Source organism: Larimichthys crocea, chromosome XV, assembly GCF_000972845.2.
Source record: "Larimichthys crocea isolate SSNF chromosome XV, L_crocea_2.0, whole genome shotgun sequence".
NCBI classification, from domain to species: domain Eukaryota; kingdom Metazoa; phylum Chordata; class Actinopteri; family Sciaenidae; genus Larimichthys; species Larimichthys crocea.
Window position 1 is genome coordinate 3,690,559 of NC_040025.1, and position 23,335 is coordinate 3,713,893.

At 41.2% G+C, this 23,335-nt stretch overlaps 1 protein-coding gene across 2 annotated transcripts in view; it reads left to right on the plus strand.

Moving 5' to 3' along the window:
• Positions 1-23,335, plus strand: part of LOC104919270 (plexin-A1) — a 255,711-nt gene that overhangs the window by 153,562 nt on the left and 78,814 nt on the right. For both annotated transcript variants that reach the window (XM_019272556.2, XM_010731243.3), the window contains exon 10: positions 13,668-13,868. In XM_019272556.2, the coding sequence (XP_019128101.1) occupies positions 13,668-13,868 (201 nt within the window). The remainder of the gene's footprint in view (positions 1-13,667; positions 13,869-23,335) is intronic.

The window sequence follows — 23,335 nt, forward strand, 5'->3', positions numbered from 1 at the left end:
TTAATGCAGCGCATGATTGGCAGGAAAAACAAAATGGCTGCCAAGTAAGAGCCCCAGATGGGAGCTTTGACAGGATAAGACTTATTTGTCTTCTTTTGTGCTCGTGTGAAACGCGCCATACAATGACAGTTTTGTCATTAGTCATGATGAACTTCTGGTTATTGATGATATCCTAAAAGCCTAAAGGTATCATATACTGAAGCTGCAAAGAAAAGTCCTAAACACATCTCAAACACATGGTTTTATTTGTAAGCTTGGACTTTGGGGGTAGTGCAGCCATCTAAAGTTCAGTCATACAGTAAATGTACGTGTAGTCAAAGTGTGAGGCTGTTTTCTTTGGAGAGATTTCTGAGTTCACATGCCTGGTAGATTACGCTGTAACATGAATGTTGTATTTTATAGCCTACATTACGTTCAATGATTATCTCTGACCACCAATGTTTTTAAAATTCTCACTTCTTACCAAACTCATCGTCTTTGTCCGAGGCAAAACTCTTTTTCTCAGAAACTAGCTTAAAAACCAAACTTAAATCACCCTGAAATGCTGTAATGACACATGTTCACCATATGAAAACCTATGTTTAAACAGTCATCGGTGAACCATTTAATATAATATATTAAAATTAAAAAAAATATTGAAATGGATCCACATGGATTGTAAGTAAAGGTGGTTCAAACCTGCAATTTTCCTGTTGTTGTCCACCTCAGCTGATAAACTATCAAGCAATTTTCCTGTTGTTGTCCACCTCAGCTGATAAACTATCAATATCAAGGCTGTCCTACATGTTTCCACAGAGCACATCGGCCTAATCAAAGCTATTCTACTGTTTTAGATTGAAATCAGCATCATCCAGGATTAATGGTCATCTGACGCTGAGGCGCATGTATCAGTCTGACTTAGTTCAGAGAGATCGTTGAATCAAAAGTTCTTATCCAAAGCTATCCTTCTTCTATCTATCCTACATACATGATGTAACAAAACATCTTTTCATTGGTCAATAAAAGTCTAAAATACTGACTGTAGATGGAAGAGAATATTCATATTACATACTGTTTATGGAAAAAAGGTCAAAATCATGCATGGTCTTCATCAGACGGCAATGATGTACGTTGCAATCAGGAGATTGCACTCAAACAAACTATTAGGGCATGGTTGTTGGGTTTAGGCAACTAACAAAACTAGGGAAACCTCGTCCATTCACCATTCCAACCTCCACACCCTGATACACCACATAATACTACTACTACAGCATTGGCACCGTATCGCTTTGTTCCTTTTGTAGCAGTAACAAAGTCTGATGAGGTGTTGGATTTTAGACCTGTTGTTAGTTTCTTCTGTCTCTTTTATTTATTCATGTTTTAAGAAAGTGAAGCTTCTATAGTGGCTAATTATTTAGGTCTGATGTGTTCATGAAGACACTGCCTGAGTGAAGTCATCTGAATCTGTCAGAAGAAGTGCTCATTACGAGCCAGTACTTGTTCTGCATCAGCCGTTCTGAAAGAGTTTATTTAACTATCGAGGCACTGACCTTTTCAATATGTGAAACTGCAACTCGCCAGCTCTGACTGTTCCCAGTGGGATCTTTTCTTTCCTCCTATCTCCTATTTCCCCTGCGTCTTTTATTTTCCTATTTCCTTTGTTGTTTTTTTACCTCCTTTCTTCCCTTTTCTTCCTCTTTCTCTTCTCAGTCCTCCCCCTTTTCTTCCAATTTGCTCAATTCATCCCTTATCTTGTGTTTCTTCCCTTCCTCCTTCCTCGAAGCCTGACCTCCTTACACTCCGTGAAATACAGTAGGTCCATGATGCATTGCTGCTGCACAAGGGATTGAACTGGTGGCTTTGTAGCCTAGCCTCATTGATAATCATTAGCAGGCTGTGTTAGGCTCCAGATGAACAGAAGGTGAATATAGATATGTGGATCAGTGTTAGCCTTCGTGCTGCTAATTAGAGGATGAATCACCATGATAAGTGAGCCGGTGCTGATGCTCATATGTGTCTGTCAAGTCGCGGCGCTTGGTGCAGGAAACACAAAAGCAGGCATGCAGGAATGCATTAAGGCTCGTGCACACAGCAGCAGAAGCCCAGAGCCAACGTTTCGACACGCGGACTCCCCTAGTATCACTGCTCAAAGCATGCCATGCACCTTGCCAGCCTCCACACGGGTTTCCCTTTTTGATCTGCAACCCTATGAGCTCTTTCCTCTTGTTCACCCACTGCCTCATCCCTTCAACAAGTCAATTAGCAGCAGCCAGACACACCTCTCTTTTTGTCTCTCAGCTAAGGGTGTCAGAGTTACAGCTGTCTTTCTATTGTTGCCGGTCGCTGGAGCTCAGGCTGGTTCACAGCTCCGAGTTGCCCAGCTCAGAGGCTCTGGGGCTGGCACAGAACAAGCTTCCCTTCTCCCTCTGGGTCTCTCTGGCTGGGGGAGAGCTGCCTGCTACTGATAGACTCAGCTGTGCATGCGTGTGTATGTGTGCCTGACTTGTGTGTTAATTATTCAAAGTGTATTAAAGCTTAAAGATGCATCTCCAGATGCCTCTCTGATCGTTGGCGTGTTTAATGGAGAGAGACAGATGAGATGAGAAGCGAAAGGTGGAGCATCCACAATGAAAAGTAAGGGGAGGAGTGTGGCAGTGGCCTAGTTGTTCGAGAAGAAGCAAGCATGCTAAAACAACCAGAGACTTAATTTATGAAACTACATGCACACTGCACATAAATATTTAAAAATAATAATAATGCCTTCTGCAAAAAAAAAAAGAGAACACTTTCCAATGAACCCTGGTGCATGTGTGGTTTGTTTGGACTCTTGTGAAAGCAGTCAATTGGACCCTGCTGCTCACCAAAGAACCAAGCCAACACAGCATGAGGTTGTCCACGTCCAAGCAAAGTCTGAAAATCACATGTGATTTTATGATAGCAGACATGTCCAGATACATGATTTCAGAAGCTAAAGTAATGGACCTGTCAGGAAGCGGTCTTATAATTGATCTGTACAAACCATGTATGCATTTATGCAAATCATTTGGTAACCACATATGTGTCTTTACCTGATTAACCGGACAAAAGCTGTTCAAACTGCTGTGCTAGTCTCCTCCGTGGGCTTTACGGGTTCATTAAGTCCATTAGAAAGTGTGTGACAGTGATCCCTCAGTAAGAAGCCCCAAATTATTACAGCACAATACCCCTCCTTTTCAGCCGGTTTCTACGTCATTATTCATAACATGTCTAATTAGGCTGATTATGCTTATAATCGCTTATTTCTTCATGAGCTGTTTGTAACACCAAAGAACATACAGCTGGAGAAACTTTCTCAGTCAACCATGTATCTTTTTATCTTTTTTTGTTGTTGTTTTTGACTACAGGTATGAAAGCACCCAAATTCAATTTATTCTTCTAAAGCTGTTTATGAATACCCCTGAATCTTAAATTTAAATGACGTGATGTGTCACTAACTTCCAGACAAAGGTCAGAGATGGTGGATTAATATAATGCTGGGGAAAAGGAGATTTTTGTGAGAGTAGAGGATGAAGATATGATATATAAAGGAAGGATAGACAAAGGAAGGAGGAAAGGCCGGAAGGACCAGGCTGGTAAAGTAAGAAGAATTAAAGATAAGAGAAAGACATCAGAGTTGGAGTTGGAGCTACATAAACAGGAGACGGAACAGAAGGAGAGGAAGGAGCGAGCAAGTTGATGAAAGGCGAAGGGGGGGAAGGGGAGGATGAAGGCGTGGGAGGAGGATGCGAGAGATGTTTAACCATTCAGGAGATGAAAGGATACTCGAGGGTCGTGACATCGCCCGTGCCTCATGTCTCCTTTGCATCTACTTAATAATTCCATGTCATTTAGTTAATGCTATCTGCCCTACTTCTTTCTTTCCTGAAAGCTCGGCTGGTGAAAATCATTTAATTGGTTCGTTTGTTTGTGTTAAAGATTACAGAATTCACTTCCGCCTGACATAAATAGGAAATCTTCACATCACTGATTAAGTCACAGAGGCTTCTCATTGTTCTTTGCCTTGTTCCTGGCTTCTCTTGCATGCATGGCTAGATATACTTGGTAGATTTAATAGTTTGTGTAATAAACTTCTCCTGACGAACATTATGAACAGTCTGTGATGACTCATTGTGATTTTCAGTCCAAATGACACTTTCCCGCGTCATTTCTCATCTGACCTCACTTCTCCTTCCTGTTAAAGGCTTAATAAACGTAACTCCACTGTTGCTCCGAAGGCACATGAGTAATCATACGTGGGAAATTAGTTTTGAAAGAGTTTTGATGGCGCTTATTGTCTCAGTGGATAAATTTAATGACCATCAAACTGTTGAATGGTGCACCGAGGAGGAGGGACGCGGGAATTAACTCAGGATATCATTGCTCTTCAGTCCATTGTTCTTTGCTTAACAGGCTGTATCAACCATATGCAAAGCAAAGGGCTGGAGCTGACCAATTTTGACCAAAAATGTATGCCTTGCTGTTGTTAACTTCTTCTTTTATTCTATTTAAATGGCCACTCCTGACCATTCCTGCACAGATATCCCAAGTTCAGTTAACTTGTCACAGGGAACCTGTACTGCTTAGCCTGGTCTATCAAAAGTCAAGCCACCAAATGCAACCAGTTCAAAGCATAATCATTGTGACTATAGCATTGCCTGTATAATTTATGGCTATTATTCAAATGCCAAAAAATAACTCCCAGTACAACGTTTTGTTGTTAATAAAGTTAACTAGCAGTGTAAATTTCTTTGAATTTGTGATAACGATGAGGGTACTACGATCAAGTTTGCTCAAGTTTTCTGAAAATACTGTAGGTCAAATGTATGATATATTTTTCCCTGTCACTCTTTGATTAAGCCAAAATAAAGTCAAGACTCTTTCTGTGTTTTATCTTTATAGCACATCACCCACCTCGCTCCGTATCCCCTATAGGGAAGAGCTGTGCAGTGGGTGGACACTCCAAAAGGCTTCTAACAAAGTTCAAAGTGTCTTTTATTGAACAGACAAGCTCCTAGTTTGGCACGATGGGGCGCCTGCCCTCCTTCCACCTGAGACTATGACTGAGGAACTTGGGTCATTTGAGCAAAATAGATGAAAAGTTGTTTTTGTATATTTTCGTTGAAATGGAGCACAGGGGCATGAGTCACAAATGTAGAATAAAAGATGAAACAGGTCTCGTAAAGAAAAGTGATCGCTTTCAAAAGTTCTCCGCCCCAGTGAATTTGCATGCTGGATACTGCTATATATTTTGTTGGGAAGTTGGCTCTGTTGTGTGTTGCTTAAAATTTTCGAAGCAAGGACCCTTGGGGCCAGGACACTCATATACTTGTCCCAAGACTGATGGAGGAAATGAAGCCAAATACATGAAAGCAGCTGATGTGGAAGTCACTACATTTCTCATAGGCTTTTATACTGACCTTGAAAGGTTGGTTTATCCTTAGGTGGGTCACAGAAATCTCTTATTATTCACTGGGTCATGCTCTAAAATGGGTTTGCGAGTCTGTTTTTGGTTGGTTCCCACATGACAAAGAGCGCACTGAGTCATTTTCTTCTGCTAAAGAAGAAAGAAAATTCATCAAATTTTGATCCTGCGGGCTGAAAAAAAAGAGAATGCACAAGAGCCGTATTTAGAGAGGCCATCCTAAATAGTTTCTCGTTATCTGCCATGTATCAATTGTGTCACCCTCCAATATACACACACATACACGCACAAACAGATTGTGTATTTTTAGAGGCTCATATCGATCCACTAGCTGATGCTTATCGGATACATCCTCCTCTTTGACCATCCAGACTTGATAGCATCCAGATAGACACACAATCACGCTTGGTCATCAGAGATACCACACAGAGCAATGCTATTCTAATGGAGACATGTGTGATGAAGAGCTCTACAGAATCAATGGAGTGGAGGTCTTTTCCCAGTAGGCACATTATCTTGTCTGTAGCTTGATAGCTTTCTTCAAAGTTAAACTGTTGGACAAAGGCAGACATGGCTCAAATAGTTTTAGAAAATATTTAATGAACCTTTTTTTTTTTTTTTTTTGCATTTCTCTTGTTTAGGCTGACAGGTGGTGGATTTTGTCAAGCTCTGATCCATAATACTATAGACCAGACTTCTGATTGGCCATCGCCAAGGAACTGAGGACATTTTAGTCACTCAGTGACTCATACAATTAATTCCAGGAAGAAAAAACAAACTGGCCAGATGGTCAGATTTCAGTGACTTGTATGATAAAAAAACAAAAAGAAAAATTACCTTGACAAAGAAAGATCTCTAGCTATAAAGCAGTGATAACATTGTGCTCAAAAATAATGTGACACTATGTGACTCATAGTGAGAAACCTACAAAGAATTATCATGCATGTGTATCTGCAGCTCCCATCGGCTTTGCAGAGCTTTATATCGAGTTTCATCTCATTGTTTAGCTGTCCGGCCCACAACTTTACTGTTTTGGTCCACTATCACTGCTCTCATAGCATTGTTCCGGGATGCATCAGGCAGCTGTTTGCAGTGAAGAACCTTTAAAAACCCCACTGCACAGTAGCTGCGCAACACCAAACACCTGGCAGACACAGGTAGAAACTCACCAGTGAAGCATTTAGTCGCTGAAGAGTCAGATATTTCCCTCAGGGGTTGGTGGAAACCAAAACTGGAGCTGAATGAGGGTGAATATTGGACTTATCTTTCCAAGAAACATAACATGACTCCAAATGAGTGTAACTGCCGGATATGTAAATAAGGAGATAAGGGGCAATGAGACCATGCCCACTCAGGATACAGGAAGTTTCTATATCAGTGGTTTCATATTATTGGTGGACATTGTAATGCAGTATCTTCTGTTATGGAAGATATTGATACAATCATTAAAAAAGTGGAGCTGGGTTTCTTCCTCACTTATCAACTGGGTAACTGCTTGTCAGCAATGTGCTCAGTGCTGCCACTGTGGCCTTAAGCTGCACTTCAGCAATACTACTGAATAAAATGGTTGTCTCCTTTCTACATCTGTATACACCGCTAATATGGAATCAGTATCTGAACAAGAGAGACATGTATTCATTTAGCCTCGTTCATAGGGTTGAAAAAGGCCAAGAGATCCTACATTGCTGACAAAGTAGAAACAGTGTTGCACGCATTGTACATAGTAGTCTACAAGCTGTACGCAATCCACATGTCAAACATTATTATTCTGCAGCTGCACGGCCCACAAGAGTATCGTAGCACAACTCAGCTCCAGCGCTGAGGGATATCAGTTTATGTCTGGCCTTTGTTTGACCTCCCTTCTTGGGTTTTTACATAAAGAGATCCACAGCATTCGGTGCATAGACAGCCACCAGGGAAGGTGTCTTATTGTATAGTATGCACTCTAAGTACAACAGAAATAGCTGAATATCAGGATGTATAGGTCATTTAAGCTGTCTCCATTTTGACTTGTTTTGCTATATTTGCTACAGGGTTATAAGAGGCAGACGCTGAGAGATAAAGAAGAAAAAGTTGCTAATGAAGGAAAGATGTGTCTGAACTGGAAAAAAAAATGTTTGAGATCTATATGGATTCAGCCTCCTGACCTGTCTGTGAGTTGATTAAATGGGGGGATCTAGAGTGTAGCATGACCCAGTGCATGCTGTTGTGGTATTCTCTGGTGTGTTAGTGTGTACATGTGTGTATGTCTGTGTGATTTATCCTCTAAGGGTATAACTATATTAGTGTCTAAATCTGAGACATTGCTCATGAGATGACTCTTACGCTTTCTCTCCTGGGAGATGTGGTCATCATATCAGGTCCTTTTTCTTTCTTTCTGGTGTGTGTGTGTAGTTGTGTGTGTATGTGTATAACAGCGCTGGTCGATGGGGTCTCGCCCCCTCCTTTCTGAAATGGTTCGTTGGACTGTAACGCTAATCCATGGGGACGCTCTACACTGTGGTGACCCCCCCTGACACTCACACACATAGACAAACACACACAGACTCCCTCATCCATCATACTCGGGGGTTTGTCAGCGCTTCATGGAGGTGGCCTCATGGGTGACAGCCGGCAGCCAATCGGGGCTCTCGCCTCATCTCGTAAATGCGATGTCTCCATCCTGAAAGAAAGTAATTAGAAGTCAGGGAGGAAGTAAATAGATAATATGATGACTTAAGGCATGTCAGAGCTAGATATAAATTCGGTAAATGTCACATATAAGTTGAATGCGTGTTTCTCATTATTTCACTCACTGGCTTCTGAGTCCTCCAACAAACAACAATGAGTGAGGAAAAGGAGGCTTTAGAGGAAAGGAAAAGTGAATATAGTACGGTAGTGTCCTAGCCAGAGGGGGTTCATGGCTGCAGGCATCATCCCGGTTAAATAAACAGCAGAGCAGGTAGAAACCAGGAGCAGGGAGGATCCCTCAGATAAGAGAGGTTAGAAAGACACATAAAGAGAGAGAGTGTAAAAAAAAGTTTTTAATGATATAGCAGTTTATAGATTGACATTGCCCTAAGCTAACTGTCCAAGATCCAACATCTGTTAGTCTGAAATAAACCCAAACACAGCACTTCTGTAAAGTAACGGCAAACTGAGTTGCATTTGCCTTAGACAGAATTTATTAGAGGTGGATATTATGACTTACTTTGCAGATTTGAACCATTTCTGTTTTAAAGGTATGAGATTGCATTTTTAAGTAAAGGATCATATCCTCACTAATACCGCTGTGACGTTCAGGACTTCCTCTGATAGACGAGAGCGCAGGAGTAATTTCAGTTACTGGTTCAAAAGGTATCATACAAACTATGACGATTTTTCTTTTCTTTTTCTCAGAAAATAGCTCACAAAATAAACCTAAAGCACCGTGATGAGACACATTTAGCACCAGAAATGAAAATCTACATTTGCACAGTCACGTCACATGTTACAGTTCTTTTTATTAGTCAGTGAGATTCTAAATGCTGACGTTTGATGGAAAATAAACAGAAAATAAACACAGTGGGGATATATCACTTCCTAAAAATATAGACTAAAGGTTCTGCATGAGGTGCAGTGAAGGTCTGCAGATGCTAGAAGCAGCTGACAGAGACCTAATAGAGATTTTTCATCGGCCGTATGGGCGACTAATTTTGTCTGAAGTCTTACCTTCCCACCTTTGATCACAGGGTCTGTGCATTTGGCCTCAAGGCTACTGTAATACACTCCACAGACCTAAGACTGCACAGAGCCAGAGGGCAGGATTTAGCCTTTGATCGGCGTGCGTGCAGTACTGTAGTTAGTGTTAGTAGTGTGTGAGGATGAATGTGTGTACGTGTTTGGTTTGTGTGTAGGTTTTGTGCATTTGGGTATATCTATCTAAATGTAGCATAGTTTCTATGCGTGTGTGTGTTTGGATACAGTATATAAGCGCTGCGTATGACTCCCATGTTGCAGCGCTCCACCCCTGCCTGGCTCTGTTGGGAACTTGACCTTCGACTCTTATCCCCTACGTTAATAAGCGAGTGTATGGCTCCGGAGACCTCGCCTCGCCTCCTCATCTCCTCCCCCCTGACTTCACCTCTCCTCACCCTTTCTCATGCTATGCTTTTTATCTCTGCTCATCCTCTGCATCGCTGTTCATCCCCGACTCACACTGCAGTGAATTTATATCTCAAAAAGGCATTTCTTTGTGCTGGTACGTTGTACTGGAAAGTTTCCAGTGGCTGTAATTGGGAAATCTCCACCCAGGTATGAAGCTGTTTCTGGGGAAGAGGATGTCAGTCATTTAACTCTCATGACGGTTGAAAAACAAGATGGAGAAACATGAGGGAGATACAGAGAGAAAGACAGAGTGTTAGGGAGAGGAAGAAAGAGAAAGAGAGGAGTGAAAGCGAGGGATTAGAGGAATCCCACAGGTAAAGAGATTGTTGTGTCTCATTGTGTAAGAACTGCTCCGCTATCTGATGCAGACTCGGCTCTGACACCTGTCACCACTCCTAATGAAACATCTCCCACAATCCTCTGCTTCCAGATCTTTTGTTCATTACCTCCCTCCTTTTGTGTTTGTTTTGTGTGTGCGTGTGACGCTCTATTTTCCCTTCATGCGTTGTGTGTGACTATGAGTCTTTGTACCGCGTATGTGGGGAATGCCTTTGTATCTGTGTTCATGCGTGTTGTGTGTTTTATCGTTATTCCTCAGAGGGATGTGATGCTGTGCTTTTTATCCTGATGCATCAGTAATAAGGAGCAGACATTAGGAGAATGTGTGTGTGCTGTGGAAGCAATAGGAGCCAGAGTGTGCAGCAGAGAGGCACAGATGTGAAGTGGTTGCATTGTGTGTGTGTGTGTGTGTGTGTGTGTGTGTGTGGCAGCCAGACAGGATTTCCATGCCAATATTGGAGCAGATGCTTGAGCCCAGTCCTTCCAATATTAACAATGACTGCTACTTCAAACTAGTTCCACCTAGTCAGAGTAACTGGTCACAAACACACACACGTTCTCTTTGCCTTTTCCTTTCTGGGCTTCTTTAGTCCTGTTTTCTGTTTTATTAGAGGCTAGAAGCAGTTCATTAGCGGTCTGTCACCATCTGTGAATACTTTAAAGTTGACTGTCAGCCTCACTAATTGACAATCTGCTTCACTGGGCTCACTGGCATTGATTTGATCTCTTCTCAGTCTCTCTTTCCTCATTTCTTTCCTCCTCCTCTTCCTTCCGTCTTACTACCACATCGCTACATTCGTATCATGTTAGATTCAATACTAGCTGCTGACTGGGAAAAATCCTGTCCACCCCAAGTCGGAGCTTTCACGCTACCCAACTGCGATCTTAAAGTAGTCCAGAAACCTACAAGTGGAGTTAATATCAGTAAAATTATCAGCTGAAATTAGCTTACATAGTCTAAAAAAGAGAAGTCAATGTTTGTTGTATTTAATTCATGGAAAGTTTTAAAGCTGCGTCTCATTCTCCTTTCTGTCTTTCTTTTTTTGGACACTTGGGGGCAGTAGAACATATTGAAACCATAGACTGTATAAAGCATGGACGTCGTATCCATGACGTACGCCGGACGCCGCAGTCGTTCCGGAGCCGTGTCGCAGCGGAACCGGAGACTGTGTGAGCTGACACATTGCCTAAAATTGAAACGGCGGAGCTGTTCCAGAGTCGTTCCACTTGCCACGTGTATTTTAGGGGTTGATGTTTGTTGCATTATACATAGTCGTCTGATCCACCGTTAATCTAGAAATTCTTGATTAGTACAGCTTCATTAATGACTAACACAACGATTTTCAAATTATCTTAAAAGAAGCATTTTAACAACTCATGAACTTATTTTTGTTCCGATGTTCTATTCTGTTTTATCTGCTCTTTTGTTTCCTACCGTATTACATGCCATCTCTGTATCCTTTTCAAACTGCAAATATACTGAATTATAAATGAAAAACGCTATTTAAAATGCCCCCTGTGTTATATAATCTCCATATATTCACATCTTCTCCACCCTTCACCTTCCCATATGGCGTCAGTGCTATCCGGCTGTGGGAGTGTGCAGGGAGCAGAGGTGTCTCCTGGTGCCATTATGTCCAAACCTCTCTCTCTCTTTCCCTCTCTCTCTGTCCCTCCACATCCTCTCTGCCAGTCCCAGGCCAATCTGCAAGTCATTACCGACGCTCCATTAGACAGTACCTCTGCACGGAGCAAACCCATATTGAGATGACTCCACCAGAGCACGAGGCTGCTGCTGTGGTTTGACTTTAGGTATTCATTTGTGATTAAACCGAATGCAGTTCCCACTGATTTAGCATCGCAGGTATGAACGTTTGCTGTCCTAATAGGAGAATTATACTTTGCTTGATGGCACTTAAAGTAGAATACAACTTAATTTATAAATTCTGTTATTTGTATGGCCTTTGTGATTGTTTACTGCATCTACAGATGAATACCAAACAGGCATTAGTGGATAAAATTTGTTCGGTGGTAATTACAGCCTTTATATTATTGTTTTTTATCCACTTACACTGCAGGAAGTGTCTTCACATGTCACAGCCTTTTAGTCAGACTTATTAAAAGTTCAAACTTGCAACAAACAATAATTTAAGTATCTTGGAACAGTGGCTAAAAAGCCAAATGACTCCTATGTTATTAATGAAAGCACTGAATCTCTTGAAAGTAGCTATTTGTACTATTAATAAGTGGATGTCGTGAGAAAAAAAAGAGTATGTTAAAACTTCTCTTCATCTTTTTGAAGTGAAACAATCTTAGATTTAAATTGCTAGTTTTAAAGCTCCACCTCTTTCTCTTTTCCTTTATCTTCTTTTGGCCACTTGGGGGCAGCAGACAAATCAAAATGAACTACACTAACATATTATCATCTCTTTATGAGCTTTGTGTATTTGGGATCCAATTGGCATACAGAGATTTTATCAGAAATGCTCACAGTAATAAAAGCTGTCGCAGCAGCTAGATATGAACGCAGAGTTAATGATGCCTAGCGACCAAAACATTTAGCTTGAAGAAGCTAAACGCTTAATGTTTGCTAGTTTCACATCACAAAAAAAAGTCGTTTGATTCATTGTTAATCTAATAAATATTGATTAGAATGCACTTAAATCTAAAAAAAAAAAAAAGTATTTGTAGCATTAATAAGTGAAATTCTAGTGTTTTACCCGCTTGTATAGTAGGATATTAAAACTTTTCATCTATCTAAAGTGAAACAACTGTGAGCTTTTAGTATATATAATGTAAATTCATGTTGAGCTTCATGCTGTGGTATCAGTGCCACACATGAACTTGATCAAATGAACTCTCTTTCTGTTAATTAAATTAAAATCAGTTTGAGATACAAATTATCTAAAGAGCATGAGCAGTGATGTAGCATGGATTCCAGCCGACAGCTGAAAATTGTCTTTTGATTTACTTAGGGCTTTGGAAAAAAAACGCTTGGAGATTTCAGTTATGTTCCTTCAATTAATGCGGTGCAAAGCTACTGCTACAGCCAGAGCAGCAAGAAACCGCTGAGTGGAAGCGCTGACCCTTCAGTCATCTCCCTCTTTAATCCTTTAGACTGGTTTACAGCATAGCACAGTGAAATTAACACTGTTCCTCAGAGACGCTGCCTCGGGCTCTCGTTTCTTTGTCCGAGCAAGAAAGAATTAGAATATCCTTTAGTGCATTCATTTAGGCAAACACATAGCTAATATCCATAACAGCTTCATTAATATTAGGGAGGGTTTGATACCCAAAAAGGCATGTACTCATTTTGACAAGTAACATTCACATGGCACGCTCAATGTTCAGCTGTTCAGAAATAGAACAGAAAGGACAAGAGTTGATTCTCAAGAGTGTTGATAATTTGTAAGTGGAGGTTTTAGGATGCCTGATTTCTTCATATTCTGCCATAAGTACAAAGGATGCCAGAGTGCATCTGGAATTAAATTGTTTTGATGCTCTCAGGAGGAAAAAGAAAATGCATCATAGGTATTTATGGACATTAGAGAGTTCTGTAATACCATGGTGCCATTTCTAATACACAATTATTGCTTGTCAGTTAGAATAGATAGCCTGTTCTGTGAAGATGTCAGGGTCTTTTTTTTTTCTTTCTTTCTTTCTTTTATCCTGGCCCTCCAGCTGCATGTCCAGAACATTCTGTCCACCCACCCCTCTGAGAATATCTGCTTTCTTTTCTCAGACACGTCTCAGTTTCTATATTCTTATTTTTCTTCATCTCCAGGAGTGTCCTCAGATCCGGCCGTCCACCGAGATCTACATCCCCGCTGGAGTTATGAGGCCAATCACCCTGCTGGCCCAGAACCTGCCCCAGCCGCAGTCTGGACAGAAGAACTACGAGTGCATCTTCCACATCCAGGGCAACACGCACAGCGTCCCGGCTCTGAGGTTCAACAGCACCAGCATACAGTGTCAGAAGACTATGGTAAGGCACAAGATTTTATAAAACTTGGCAATGAAATTACAGGAAATCCTCTGCAACATCTGCTGACCTGATAATTGTGTTTATGTATTTGCTAAGTCGCTTGTTTTTGACTGATTACCATTTCAGCCAGTCATAACCCAACCAACCCACCAAGCCACTTCCTTACCACTTGGGCGTCCTCGGCCAACATTACTGTCTTTCAGAGGCTGTAGTGGGCTTAGTTTTAGAATGTATGCAATGACCTACTGTGAACTCAATGATAATATTAGCCTCATGAAACTGTACAACCACTATCTAGAGACTGAGGGTATTCAAAGGATGGATGGCTTTCCAGGGTATATTAAAAATTAGGAGGTTTCTGAGCGATCTCAAGAGGGGATTCCATTGCCGAAAACTGCAATCCTTTGTTGAGTTTTTCTATGCTGTTCCTCAAAGGTCCCGGTCTCTTATTGTGGCATTTCAGATGCATTTTTGACCATATTTGTTGAGTGATCAGAATCTGTGTGGCATATACCATCCACCAAAAAACTGCTGCAAGAACTTATGAGACATAATTGAGCATGGGATTTGGCATCATATACATCCATTATGATGTACTGAACCCTTATACACTCTAAACTGAATGAGACACCTAAATGAAACACAAAGTTTATTACATATTCATGACTAGAGGGACTTGACACAGTGCCAAGCTACACTCAAATTTATCTTCAGGTTCCCAGCATTCAGATGATGTATACTACTTCTGTATAGTTTATACTGTTGACCTGCTATTTCCTCCTAAAGATCCCCTGACCCCGCTAAAAAACAAGACAAATCATATGTTTATTATAAACAGGGGTGGAGCTGAAGAGGTTAATTTGCCAGCAGGAGCTCCATTCAGGAAAGCCATACTGGTTCAACCATGTGGAGGCTTTACAGCTGCCGTGCGAGACAGAGAGGCCAGCAGTAATAGACCGGTGTGGCAAAGACTTGAAACCGAGGCGTATGGCCCGAGGGACTGACTGTCACAAAGCGACTCTCTCTTCACTCCTGCCTCTTAGCCTTCAGTCAAACTGTCACCGCTAATAGGGAGCGACCATTTCAGCAATGTTAATTTCCTCAGCTCCAATAAGGGCACGAGGCAGAGGGGAGACATTTTAACGACACCAATTATGACTTACTTAACGAGACATATGATTAACATGCGAGGCGCACACCGCAGCACTCGCTCATGGTGATAGGTCCAGTAGCGAGTCCTCGCAGTTTGAAGGCAGCAGGAGCCAGTGTGTGGCGTTTTCCGGCTTCACCGCCCGCCTTTTCTTCAGCTTTCAGCGTCACACACTTGTCAAGGACCCCGGATCATTTAGCTGCTGCATTACCGCTGGGCTCGGAACACGTCGCTGATTTGCGGCGGCTTGCAGCTTTTGAGCTCTACTCAGTCACCCACTTTCCCCTTTACAAAGGGAAAGAATAAGCTTCAGTGTTGTGATCCTGGTAGTCGATGTGCCTCTGATGTTGGATGGTGACACGAGAAATAGTTCAGGGGCACATTATCGAAGTAGATTTCCAGATCGTAATGATGGCTCCTACAGTTCTTTTGTGTTTCGCAAAGGTAATTTGTGCATATTTAGGCGCGTGTGTCTCTGTAATTGCTTCATGAAATTGAGTGTTCTTTCAGATTTGATTTTTTTGGTTGTTATTATGGTTTTTTGTCAGATTTGTCCTCAATGACCTGACTGCTTGATAGCCTATTGAATAGCACAAAAATGAGCTACAAAAACAGTAATTGCTCTGAATTCTTGAATATTTGAATAAATTGGTTGAAATCAGACACATAATTTGTAATTTCCTAAAGAAATTCTGACTTTTACTATTAAAATGCTACATTTGCTTTAATTATGGTAACATTTATTTTTAAGAAGTCCTGACTTCCATCATTATGATTATAAGAAGTTCTTCTAAAAATTGTTATGTGCATAAAACACGTATTTCTTCAGCTATACAGCTATATAACAGCTCTTCTGTCTGTTAAAGGTCCAGTGTGTCAGATTTAGGGGGCTTTATTCACAGAATATAACATAACTATATTTTCATCAGTGTATAATCCCCTGAAAATAAGATAATCATTATGTTTTGTACAGACTGCCTACAGTAGCGTCTTTCATGGCCGCGGCTAGGTAGGAGAGGATGAAGTGACGGTGTTGTGATGTCGCAACTACACCACTAGGTGCCACTAAATCCTACACATTGCACCTTTAAAGTTCATGTGTGTTCTTGAATGTCTCCCCCGCCACCAAACACCAGCACACTTGCTTCCCCAGTGTTAGATAAATTCACATACATTCATTACTAGACCGGTACTACTGCTGAGAGTTGCTGATGCTGGAGGACAGAGACCTTCCTCAGCAAATCTCTGAGTCACTGGCAAACTGAATGGGTGTGCACACACACACATGCATACACATTCATTTTTTCATTCCTCAGTGCACTTGAATGTAAAATCCTGATGTTCTTTTTGCAGGAGGCGGGAACAATAGTAAACATACCTGCCTGAACGCAACTTTGCAGCTGTTTATGGAGCTAGACATAGGGGGCTGACGTGTGTGTGTGTGTGTGTGTGTGTGTGTGTGTGTGTGTGTGTGTGTGTGTGTGTGTGCGTGCACCCACGTGAGCAGATCCATGTGATTTTGTGAGTGAGTAAGCCTCCTTCTCTCCACCCCCCGCCTTTCTCCCCGTCAGGTGGGACTGTGATAGGATCCAATTAAGGGAGCTGTAGATAAAATGATGATGAATTGCAGTGGTGTAGTAGACTGACGGACACAAACACACACACACACACACACGCACACACACAACACAGAAGCTTGGCAAACCACTAAAAGGGGGGAAAGAGGAAAGCAAAGAGACAACGATAGAGAGAGCCAGAGAGGAGGTGAGGGATTTAGGAACAGACAATGACGACGCAACACACAGAGCGTGGTAGAAAGAGGTAAGAGAGAATGAGAAGAATAAAGAAAGAAGACAAGAGGGAAGGAAAGAAAGACTAAGCTCGGGCAAGCAGACCAGGGGAAACAAACAAATGAGGGAGAAACAGATGGAGACAGTGAGAGAGAGAATGTATGTGGAGTATAAAAGATGTGCATGTTTGAGAAAGTAAGGCCGGAAGAAAAGAAAGTCATGATCCATGCGAAAGTGAAACTGCTGAGATTAACTAGAACGGCAGAGGGCGGGAGGACAGTTGGGACAATGGGGACCGGTTACAAACCTGCTCAGTCGTGCAGTGTGCAGTCGTACACTACAGGAGTAATGCAATCCTGTGTCACATTCAAGGACCTGTTGGAAAAACAAACAAGGCTTTCTCAACAACTACCGTCTGTGTCTTTGAGCAAGGCAGCAGACCGGTGCGTCCAAATGATTAGATTCAACTTTATTGTCATTGCACAAAGTACAACTACTGCGACAACAGAATGCAGTTTAGTATCTAACCATAAGTGCAAAAATTACTAAAGTTAAGAGTAATGTACATATCTTTAGAGATATAAATAAGAGTAGATGAATATCTTAGCTAAGATATATACAGTATGAATTATACATGCAGGAGTTAAAGTGGATTTCCAGCATGATATTCCTTTTTGCTATTTTTTACCAATTGATTGGAGCTTAAAGGAAAGCTTCTTTTTGCAGAATGTATTATTTAATAATGATTTTTATTGTTCATTGTTTATATATTTGACTTGTCAGATAACCTCTTTTTACATTATGTCAGTTTCTTGGTTCCATAGACATTTTTTAATAGCTTGTTTTGTCCAGTCTAAAACTTAATAAAACATTCAGTTTAAGATTATATAAGATACATTAAAGCAGCAATATCTACCTCAACCTGCCATGGCCCATATAAACCAGACCTCAGGGTTCCCTAACCTGCCAAATCCTACTTCAACCCCTGTACGCATGACATCACAGCTAAATATTTATGATAATTCTGACTTGCTGGCATCGTCTCATACAGTATTTGCACACAATTTAAACTTGAGTTGTGTTATCAATCACAGTGAATGAACCGGATTCAAATTCTGTCAGTGTTCCATTATTGTTGCATGATAATTCAGTTTGAGTGCAGATTAATTTGAAGCGTCTACACTGTATTACCTATGCAACTTGGATAAAAATGAATGCTGACTTGATGTTCACTGTGATGGATTACACAAAGTTACACAAGTTTCATGTCTGTTGTTTGAATTTTATACCGTTCAGAAAAGGGACAGTCCTCCAAATCTACGCATGAAGTTGAGTAACTGGCACTCTAAAAACAACTTAGAGGTCTTAGAGCTTACAGATTTTTAACAGAACCTACAATACAAAACTGTTGGCGTGGAATATGAACGGCACAAGAAGTATAGGGAGTGTCTGAAGACTCTGTCAAGCTGCATCATCCATTCTTTTTTTAAATATGTCTCCATGCCTCTTCTATGTTTTCCTTCAACTTTTTGCTGAAGATAGCTGCCTTTGTCTGGAAAATACACTGAGGAGAGCGGTAACAGTGAACTAAAACAGTAAAGTTGCGGGTCTTAGAACCAAAACAATGAGCTGAAAGATGATAAAACATCACACAGAGCCAGGAGAGCTGCACAGTTGGGTAGTAACATAATTCTCTGTGGGTATCTCACTACTAATGGCCCTCTGAAAGTTGCACATATTTCCTAGTGTTGAAGTATTGATTAGTGCAGGTTTAAAGATGCTAAAGCTAAGACACAGCCTTTTATCCCAAGTGTATATGTTTTTTTTAGCCTTCAGCTACATTCTTATATGTAATAATATGTGTGTTAATAAGAAAAATGAATGTATACAGGGGCTCAAGACACAGAAGATCCATCTATGATTGAGGACCTGTGTACCCGCTACCATTGTATTCAGTATTCTCAGTTGGGTAGTGTGTGTTATGTATCACAGCTGGCTGTGACTGGGACAGTAGAGTATAATAAATCACAGAGAAAATTAGCCAGCAGTAGATGTACACTCATCCATTCAGTCTTACTGTCTCTTTGTGCATTATTTAGCCCCTTGCCAAACACTGAAACATTGAACTTGCATACTCAAATACACCAGGGACTCAAAGTATGCATGGATGCACTCTGGGATGTTCACAGGAAAACACACGCTGGCAAGTACACACATGCACACACACACACACACTGAGGCACACACAGATAGGATGCATGCAAGCTGTGTGGGTACCTACTGGTTCATGGACAACACACACACACACACACGCACACACTCCCCAGGGGTTTGGAAGCCCAACGTGAAGCAGACATATGGAGATTCTCCACATGATCCTCTTCCTAATCATGTGGAGCAGACGGAGACTGTAGCATCAGCAACAACCAGCAACCTGCTTTACATGATTTATTACACTGACACACATAAGCTATCAAACACTTTGTGTGTGTGTCTGTGTGCATGAACATCTCGCTGTAAGTCCATGCATCTGGCACTCTGGTGAGCAGCAAGAGTCAATTTTAGGAAGATGACAGACTGTGTGTGTCTGTGTGCTCACAGTCAAGAAATTAGTCTAGACATCGTACTCGTCTAGACTTTTCCCATAACTTTCATAAACATATTACATTTAGCACGCGTACGGTATAACACATGTACAGTACACACATACATGTATCTTCTGCAACACTGCCTCCTTCAGATTAAGTTAATCTATCATGTGCTTTGGAAAATACAGTTTAGAGCAATTGGTACCTAGCTACGTTCACAGACATTTTTTTTTTTTGCCCAACCCATGAGAGTTCTGTTCTTGAGAACCGTTCAGACAGAGCACAAGGTGAATTTTAGACGTGACACAGTTTAATAAAAAGTTATATTTTAGGATGTGAGCGAAGAAAATATAGCTGAAAAAGGTGAGGGGGCGTAGTGATGAGTTCTAGGCTCAGTCAGAGGGTAAGCTGCTACACAAACACCATTGAGTCCATTTCTAGATAGTGAGGAGTACTGCACAGAAGTTGGGACAGCATGAATATATTCAGTGCACACAGAGAGGTTGCACCGGGGAAGTGATGATTCATGTTGGAACCATATTCAGTTTTTGAATTTAGGAAAATGCATGGAGGATAGTGAATGAATATGAAGTAAATTAATATGAAAAGAGATAAATAAATATAAAAGTTGAATGAGGTAGAGGAGGCTCACCAGGGAAAGCTGAAGAACAATGCTCCTTTCTTTCATGACTACCACTTCTTCGATAACAAAATTAAGGAGCTGGAACTGCTTTGCTCCCTGAAGGAGGTCCCACTCGATTTTAGCGAAAACTGTTTTGATTGTGTGGTTCTAAGGAGCCTGACATTTCTGTGACATATGATGCCTCTCCCATTTTTTAAGTTAATGAATTAAATATTTGTGTGTGGGTTAGATGGCAGAAGAGAGTTTTTAGACAACGCATATATGATGTGATATGATGTGTTTTGGAAATGTTTTTGAACCCTCAACCAGTTCATGGCATAGATGACATCACAATTATTCTGATGAGCCAGTTTCTGTGCATGCTGACTGAATGTGTCGGCAACTAAACACCTAGCCTCAGTGGTTAAAGTTGGTTGACACGATTTTTTTATTTAAAAAAAATAAATCTATGCAAACTATAAAAACATTTTTTGATATATTGTTGGGTAATATGTATGTTGATGTTGTCAAATCAGTTTGATCATGCCATCATAAAAGCTCAATCAGTGTGGAGTGCATGCTTGTCAAGAAAGTGACAAAAGTATAGTGAACAAAAGGAGAGTTTAATAACAAAGTCAGGAAAAAGAACCAAAGAAAAAAAAATGGCTAAGTAAATCCATCAATCCAAGAAAAGTCAAATTAAGAGAAGCAAAAATCCAGAACTGACACAGATGAGAAGAAGCACAAAGACGGAACAAAGCACTGGAGAACTGACAAAGAAAACCCGACAAGTGAAACTAAGGCAGGGTTAAACACACAAGTGAAGACAAGATGACAAGACACAGGTCAAACTAATCAAGCTGGAACCTTCAAAATTGGAAACAAAAAAAGTAACACAAGACACAGCAGGAAAAACTATTTCAAGATAAAACTGGATACACTAAACAAAACGCTTTCAGTCCCCATTTTAACATTTAAGTGAGACGATGGTCTTTCTCTGACCTAAACCAAACGCTTTAGAATAACCTAAACATTACTATTAAAAAACTTAACCATGCTTTAGTTGCCACATGCAGATATTATAGGAAAATGAAGAAACTGTCAGGCGAGGGGTAAAGAATTATTATCTACATAAATTTTTTTTCCGTTTCTGGATAAACAGAATCTGTTTAGTACCAAAAAACATGAAAGTAGAACTAAACATATTGTTTGTTTAAAGAAGCCTCATTGAGCTGAACTGAAATGGGGGACTTGTGTTTGTAGGTGTGTGTAGGTGTGTGCTCACAGTGTATTTTTAACGCGCTCAGGTATCCTTCAACATGACTAATTACACGAGGGTGACCTGCACATGGACGCGTACACATATGCACACACCCTTTCTGTTTTTCTACCTCCCCCCACCACCACCACCAGCACCACCACCACCAGCCAGCTGCTCTGTTTTTGTTAACATCGGCAGTTTTCAAGCGCGCGCGCACACACACACACACACACACACACACACACACACACACACACTGGCCCGCCATATCTATTCATACAATCCATGGAGACACGCAATCCATGGAGACGATTCATGTAGCAAGAGAATAAACGAGTGCAGGAGCAGATAACGAATGAACCTGCGCCAGGCTGGTGTGTTACTGTAATGAGGCCAGGGACAGCTTTGTGCTCACCTTGTAGTTTTTACACCTCCTCCCCTCCCTCTCCTTTTTTTCTCTCCTCTTGTCACCTCCCCTCCCTCTCTCTCCCTTGTCCCTTCTCATTGCCCCTCCTCATCTCTGTGCCTCTCTTCTCCTTATCGCCACCTTGCTTAAACTCTTCTACTGTCCTCTACTCTTTTATGTCCCAGTTGCTCTCCTCTCCCTCTTTCTATCTCCCCTGTTCCTCCTTTCCTAGCTCTTCCACTTTTCCCTCTTTGCCCTCTGTTGCTTCTAATACCCTCCCCTCCTTTCCTAATTCCACTCCTCTCACTCTCCTCTTATCTGCTCTTTAGCTGTCCTCCACTTGCATCCACCCAACTTTCCTCGACCGTATCCTCTTCTTTTTCCTCCTTACCCTTCCCTGCACCTCACCCATCCTCTCCCCTCTCTTCCCTAGGGGGGCCTACACTATGAGTTGGCTCAGGTAGATTAATTACATGCAGTGACATGGAGGAGCTGGCCAGAGGCTTCAGTAATGAGTCTGATTACTCATCTCCAGCAGCTCCGGGCGCTCAGGGGAGGGAAGTCAGGACGGCAGGCCAGCAGAGAGGCCCCTCAGTTGGGGGAGAGCAACTTTTACCTACAGGGTTGCACCAATAAGGCGTTTTTAAGAGTGCTGGTGCCACCCTTTTTAGATCAAAGCTATACCAGGAGTCAGTACCCATGCTCAGACATGCCCATGGTCAATATGCTGTTCAATGCAGTATCCAAGATCAAATATTTCAACCAGAAGAGAAGGGTTTCTTGAGGACAAAGCCAAACCTGACCACATATATGTTCAGAGCTGTAATCAATTATTTGAGCAAGCTGTTGGCCAGCAGGACAAGAGTCCAAACATCTAATCACCAGTAGACCAGAGGAATGCCTAGTATGGAAGAAATCCTACATGGAGGCCAAAGAGGTATCCCAGAGTGGGATGGCTGAGAGACAAAAACATAATTAAATGCAGGAAATGTGGAAAACATGAGCATGGATAATAAATCACAAACACAAAATACAGCAACAGTCTTTCAGTAAGCCAAGTTTTTTTTTTTTAAAGAATGATGATTTAAGGTCAATTGCCTAATTGCTTTCAGTCCATGAATCAAAGCAATTCACATTATCTTAGGAAATACATGCTCATTAGATATAGTTATGTTACAACCCATTGCATGTCAGTATATTGGTTTAACCCTGCTCCAGAGATACAGGAAATACAATAAATATAATCATATTCACTTTCACACACACACACACTCAGAATCTGCTGTGTGAGGCGAGTGAAATGTTCTGACATTGTGGTGAGATATTTCCTGTAGCAGTTTATGGACAAACAGAAGGGATTTTTTAGCATTTGTCTTCTTCGTCTCATCAGCATACTGTATTAAATGTTTGAGATACCCATCACTCGATGTTCAAACAGAGCCTCTAAAACATTGTCGTTTGGTGAAGAAAGCTTCAGAGAATAGCTTCAGCAGTGTTCCATAATTAGATGTACTTTTCATACCACAGTTGTTATTATCATGACGGCAGAGTGTCTGTCATTTTCAAAAGGTGACTGTCTAATTTTGGAATAAAGCGCCACATCTGTCTCTCAGTTAGACTTCTGTCAATCAAAAAACTTAAAGCACACTT